General features: G+C 33.8%; 1 protein-coding gene across 3 annotated transcripts; it reads right to left on the bottom strand.

The window, feature by feature from the left end:
* Positions 1 to 1232: 1232 nt before the first annotated feature.
* On the bottom strand, positions 1233 to 6344 carry LOC105638878 (forkhead box protein, putative (DUF1644)). Of its 3 annotated transcripts, XR_016322673.1 has the most exons (4): positions 6006 to 6344; positions 1775 to 3010; positions 1499 to 1531; positions 1233 to 1374 (listed from the first exon to the last, which is right to left on the bottom strand). XR_016322673.1 is itself a non-coding variant. In XM_012222766.4 (2 exons), the coding sequence occupies exon 2, from the start codon at positions 2995 to 2997 to the stop codon at positions 2011 to 2013; it is 987 nt and encodes a 328-aa protein (XP_012078156.1). In that variant the 5' UTR covers positions 2998 to 3010; positions 6006 to 6344; the 3' UTR covers positions 1698 to 2010. The 3 variants fall into 3 exon arrangements, 1 of the variants encoding a protein (XP_012078156.1); XR_001047090.4 differs by having other exon boundaries at positions 1233 to 1531; XM_012222766.4 differs by lacking the exons at positions 1233 to 1374; positions 1499 to 1531 and having other exon boundaries at positions 1698 to 3010.
* Between the last annotated feature and the right edge of the window lie 423 nt (positions 6345 to 6767).

The following is a 6767-nucleotide window of genomic DNA, read 5'->3' as shown; positions in this document are numbered from 1 at the left end:
AAAACTGAAAATTCAAACGTAAGGAAGGGAGTATTGTAAATATAAGTATAGCAATAAAGAACTATCATCAACTATTCTTGTTGTCACTGACAAATAATTAAAAATTGTACTGTTTTTTAAAAAACGAAACTCGAGTACAAAGATTTTGACTCTTAAGCGCCATGAGTAATGAGACAAAACTAGATCAAAGTGAAGATGTCATGCATGATTTCTGAAAGAGAGACACCATCCGGTAGTTTTGTGAGCTCGTCGCTTCGGTCTTCTCATGACTTTTGGATTTGGAAGGAGACAATTCAAGGTTAAACCGTTCTTGACTTTTGTACGTTTAATTAGCCAAATACATTAATTTAAATTTTATTACTTTAATCTTAATACAACTTATCCTACATCTAAAATTATAGAATTTTGATCGCATCGTATACTTTTTTACACGAATAATAACAGTTTTTAGAATTTTTAACTTTATATATAAAATATTAATTTAATGTGTGATTAATACAAATTTTGAAATAATAATTTTTATCTTTCAACCATTTACTAAGTGTTTAGTTTATTTGATTTTATAAGTTGAAGTATACAATATAATGATTTTGCAAATTGAAGTGTTTAATCAAAATAAAAAAAAAAATCTAGGGTACAAGAAGATTAAAATAACAAAATTCATGCATGAATTTAAATATATGTATTGTCAGTATTGAGCCATGTTAATTCAACTATTGAGATCCTTTACTCCAAAAAAAAAAAAATCATTCTATTAAATTTGCAGGCCAACTCCCTCCTTCTTTGGCACCATATCCATGTCGTTTTGTAGAATCCAAATTACAAGAGATATTATTTTCGTCATTATTATTATTTATATGACCTTTTTGAGCTCATCCAGGCACTTTTACAGAACGATTTCATTCAACACTAACAAACAATTAAGCTTAAGTAAGACAGATTTTGGTTACGTATTAACAGATGCTGATTAGAGTCTTAAAACTAAAAAATTGGTAAAATGTCAAAAAGGTCTGATTTCATAGTGAAAGGGAAATTATTTTGTGTATCTAATAGATTGTTTTTTTAATATAAAATGTGGGTATATGCTCTGGCTGGCATACACATAATGTATGAAATAAAGATATAGATTATGACCAGCCAGCCAGTTGTTCAGAAAATATCCAACCAAGACCCACTTGATAATTAAACAAATTAATAATTTTAGTTGTCTGCAAATGTGGGTTCAACTTGAGTTGTGACAAAGCCAACAGGTATGGTTTATTCGATTTCTCTTATGGAGGATTACCCAATTGTGTAGTCTACAGTATTGTTTAGGCCCATTGGGCCTCTCAATTGTAAAGGAGGTTCTAAGCAGGAATTTGTGTAAGCCCAGGCCTGGAACCAAATCCATTTAAAATGACTATCAACTTAAAGGGGAAGAATGCAAGACAAACAGAGCATAGGAAGACCAGAATAACGTAACCAACAGTCAAAAGTAAGAAATAAGTGTAGCCATTACCTGTCATAATAATTCTCAAAGCAACGACAGAACCTGCATAAACAAATCTGGGAACCATCAAGAACAAAGCCTCAAACTGGATTAAAATGCAAATACCAAATATTTTTCTTCAAGCTGTACATAACATATAAAATTCCCAGAGAATTATCGACCATGTAAATTAGGCGAGGTCGGAAAAAAGGCATCAGAAAAACAAACATATCAAGAAAAATGTTGTTCATCATTTCATCCCAATTCAAATGAATATGCAATGCTCAAATGACAGTTGAACCATACCTACGAGGAAATGGACCAACGAAATTCTTTGGCCCTTGTCATTCGTAAGTAATTAATAACCTAATTCAAAGTCCCTCTAAAAATTGCTGTCTACTATTTGTTGAAATCACTAGTCACCAATCAATCTATCTATACCACATCAGGGTAAACACCAAAGTGGCAACCATCACATGTGGTACATGATTGGAAGTGCCAAGCGAATCAAGAGCAGCCAATTTAAGATAGCTGAAACCTTATCATAAATTTCGACTCCTATTGCCTCCTCTATACCTCCAATTTCTCCTTGTCCTCCCCAGTAATAACCTGTGGAGACCACGTCCCGATAGTGCTGCGGGACCAGTAGCCACAGAACGACGCATCCCATAATCATCCTCGTCTAATGAGTCAAAATCCAGGTGAAAGCCACTGTGATATCGGCCACTACTCTGTCCTCGATTGAAGGACTCCAAAGGAAAGAACCCATCATCCAAAGATTCGTCTGAATCATAATCATAATCATTGAAAATGCCATGACGGCCTGGCTCAATCACATAATCACCCAGCACTACTGCCCCTGGCGTTGATGACATAATTGTGCTGATCACATCATTTCGCTCCCTCTCACATTCAAGCTTCTTCCATTTTTCTTCAAGAACAGGGTCCACAGCTCGAGGTCGTGCCAGTGGGTGTTTCCCCTTCACATGCTTTCTGAGCTGTTTATAAGTTCCAACAAATGAGCACTTCTCCTGCATGCAGGTTCTTTTTTTACCATTGAGATACTTCCGTGCTGGTTCTACCACTGTCCAACCCTTCACTTGCCCACGACAGAGTGGGCATAAAAGCTCTGGAACTTCCTTCTTCTCATTAGCCAGACCTGCACCCAAATTGAAACTTAAATTGTCCACTGACCTGTTCAATTGTTGTGTCTCGTCTGTTGAAGTTACTTTTGTATAGGCTTTCTTGTATTGTTCAAGACAGTTGGAATAACGACTACTAGTTGCGCACATATAAGGACGGCAACCCTTGTTGTAAGAGGAACAAAGAAGAAGAACTGCATTGTGCGGGTATTCCAGACAAACTGAACAGGTTGCACCTTCCCAATCATTCTTCTCCAGAGCTTTTGAATGTTTCTTCTTTGAGTGGCAACCTTTAGAATTCTTCCTTGGGCGTGATGGCAAAGGATATGGAGTCATTCTGTGATGCTGAGAACCAGCCTTGCCTTTCACCTTACTAACCTTCGCCATTCACAAAATCAATCTGAGAGACAGAGAAAAAGCAAGAACTCAAATAAATTGACACGTATTATTTTACATAAATCGATTAAATGTTCTCAGCAAACTTTTAAAATAAGGGCATTTCAGGCTTCCAATAAAAACATGAATGATGTTACAATTTCCTACAAGCCATTCTACAAAACCAAGTAATTGCATATAAAACTAGATGATGCCTCAGCCTGTGAGTTGCATTTCCCACTAGCCATGCATAGCACAGAAATTACATGTGGATGGCACTGTGCACGAATAACCATTTAGAATGAAGTAACACTCTCCTCTGTTTGAATAACATATCAACTTCATAGTCAAAGGCATTCTATAAACACATGCAGCAAATGGAAGAAAGAAATAACACAGCATTCACTAGATATTTCTTAAGGAATTGAATACCAAGTGACAAAAAATCAACAAAGTTAGTATTCCTAGTATTTTGTGGATAACCAATACCTAATCACACAACCATAACATTTTATTTCATTACAGTACAGAATCAGGCATTAGTTATGCTGCTTTTAGCAGTCTTCAGTTACAAAACTCAAATGAAAAGTTATATACATCTCAAGAAGTCAAGAAGTCAAGACACAACTTAGTTGTGTAACTGAAGAAATTTCCTGATATATATCGGTTATAGACTCAAATCATTAGAACAAACAACTTGAATTGCAAGAGAAAAGGTTACAAGCACGACCCTCACCAAAGCCCACTCAGGACACACTTTGTATAGGAGGCAAAGCATAAAAAAATTTCTGAGAGCACGGAGCTACTGAATTAACCAAAAAGAACAGTAAAAATTTTTTAAGAGAAAGTAACTGCCTACAAGCATCTTAAGGACAACTGTTTTTTCAAATTGAACTGAATACGTGGCATATTATAGTAACCAGCTCTAAATAATTAAAATATGCCAAAGTTAAATGAACATATGGCCAATCCTCCAGTTGAAAGAATTAAGTTGCAATACAGCAATACAAAGGATATTATCATTTTATGGTTTAAAGTAGACTATTGAGAAATCTCTTCTTTCTTAATTCTGTTGCACAGTTAGGCGCCTTCACCTTTCCTATATTCACCTAACCTAACCCTCCCCACCAAGACAGCCCTGAACTCTTAGTGAGGTTCCTCCAATGTTTCCAGTGAAACAATTGGCTGTTGATTTCAAAAGCACAATTCACCTGCACATATCCCAAGATACTAGGAAAGAAGAAATTAATTGGCATAGAAAATCCAAAAATTCCAAGTCAATAACATAGATATTGAACAAATCATAATTAGTTGGTGAAATGATAAAATTAAGGACATGCAAAAAGATTAATAGGAACAGAAATTCACTTCTATAACTTTTATTTTGATCAATTATCAATAACACAACTTCATTTATCATCGGCTAAGCTTATATGATAACATTCATGAGGTACAAAATTTAAGAGATAAGGGGGTAAAGAGAAAAGGCAGAGACAAAGTGAGAGAGGGATAAGATCATTGAGAGGCATTATTGTAAAGCCAATAGTTAAAACATCCTAAACAAATAATAAAAGTTCATCTTGCTGCATGAAAAAATAAATTAAAAGAAAATTTATACAAGCAAGAAAGTGAAAAAATGAGTTTGTAACTATTTTCTAAACTTAGCAAATAAACAGAGTAAGAAAGTGGTACTAAAACAATGAACTTGATTTATGTACAAAATAATATCCATCATGACTAGATATGATCTAATGTCTTAGTCAGCTGTAGATTTGCACGTGCTTCCGCAGTTGTCAAATCAAGAATCAGAATTTTTTTTTTTTGAATCTAGTTTGAAAATCCAATCGTAAGATTCAATATAACTTTTTAAAATTAATTTTATAAATATATATATATATATATTTCCATTAATTTTATGAAAAGATACTAAAAAATTTATTTGCAAATAATGTATTTATAAACATTTCAATTCTAAATCATTTACGAAACACAACATGAAAGAAACCTAATGACTTGTGTAGTTGTCGAGTTCAAAATAACAAACTATGAAGTTAAATTATAAAATCAAAACAAAGCAAAATTATCAAGCCACTAGATTTTCCTACCCAAATCCATATTTATTCATTATCATTTCCAAATTCAAGCCCTTCATTATCTTCATCTTCTAATATAATATCTCCTTGCTCTTCTTTCTCTATATTGAATTTTTCCACTTGTTTTGTTGGGTAAAAGAATCGTTGAACATGAGAATCAACTCGAATCATAAGATTCACTATCAATTCTGATTCACCCATAAGATTCGAATTGTTTAGCATAAAAATTGAATCGAACCGTGAATCCTACAAGTCAGCAACTTCATGAAGTAGATAAATACTAAATGCTAAACTATAGATTGAATTCTAGGGCTAAACCCAAAAGCTAAGAATCATTATATTTTGGGTTTTCAAAATCAAATAATTTTCTTTGTAATTCCTTCACTTCAGATTAAATTATACATCAAAAAACTTAATTTCTTCTAAATTGAATTTTCTTAATTGCCTTAATTTTCTTCTAAATTAAATATTATATATGTCAAACTAATTTCAAGAATCAGAATACAGAGCCAAAAGAGGATTTTTTTTTTTTTTTTTTCTTTCTTTCTTTTTCAAGTTTGAAAGACACTCTGAAAATGTTCCATACAGTCATTACAATATGAAAATATGTCCAAATTGAAAATGTCATAGTTTACTCAATTTAGTATTCGAAATGCCAAAATGTCGAATACCAGCTAAATCTAAATAAGCATTAAATGCTGCCTATCGCAAACTAAAAGAAATGGACGAAATTAAAACAAATTAGAATAAAAGTATAAATCAAGGCATTAAACATATAATCCTTAGGAATGGATTGGATAACAGCTGGATCATCCCAAACTCAAAATTCACTCAGAACACTTAAATCTAAAACCCTAGGAATGGGAATCATAAGATACAAACAAACTGAAAAACAGAATTGAATAGAACAGGAATAAGAATTTTTACCAGCAGACAGGTAATCAATGATTAAAGGAAAACGAAGAAAGGAGTTTCTTCAAGAAATTTTCTTTTAAATATATCTATTATTGTCCTTTTCCGTTGGGTCGAACAAGGCGGATAATTACGGGCGTAGAGGAGGCGAAGGAGCGACACCCGATCTTCGCGGTCAGGTTCGCCGTAGGTTGCGTTGGAGGGTGGGGTGTGTGAAAGGGATTTTAAATTACTTGTTCTGATTGGCTGCGGTGACTGTCATTTATCGACACCATTACGATTTACGATATTTATACAAATCTTGCTGTGTATCTGTTTCTCATCTGATCGGATACTCTCCCCCTTCCTGACCGGAGCACTTTTTGTCCATGTGGCGCTCTCTACTCTCTAGTGGCCTCCAGTAGTTGGAGTTGGGTCGGGCCTTATCGGTTGGGTTTCGTTCTGAGACCAAAATCTATAGCCCATTTCAAAGCCACAAAAGGATGCGGACATGACGAGGACAAAACTTGTTTATATTTATCAATTAGATTTGCAATTTTTTTTAATTTGTCTTTAGATATATGGGAAGTCAGATTAACCTCGTGGAAGTGAAACTCGATACTTCTCACCCATTACATCTTCTATAAAAAGATTGACCAATCAAACCACATTTAATTGGCAATCCTCTATAAAAGGATTGACCAACCAAACCATATTTAATCGGCAACTTTTCAATCTTAATGCAAAACATTATATATACAATATGTAAGTTTCAATTACATGACAATAGTATTGGAT

This window comes from Jatropha curcas, chromosome 9 (genome assembly GCF_041381405.1).
Source record: "Jatropha curcas cultivar XTBG-Jc1 chromosome 9, XTBG_Jcur_1.0, whole genome shotgun sequence".
NCBI lineage: Eukaryota > Viridiplantae > Streptophyta > Magnoliopsida > Malpighiales > Euphorbiaceae > Jatropha > Jatropha curcas.
Note: the sequence above shows the minus strand (reverse complement) of the source record. Positions and strands in the feature narration are given on the sequence as shown.

What these genes read in the sequence shown, in the direction of transcription:
- LOC105638878 (XM_012222766.4), bottom strand. Translation starts at nt 2,997, where the DNA reads ATGGCGAAGGTTAGTAAGGTGAAAGGCAAGGCTGGTTCTCAGCATCAC.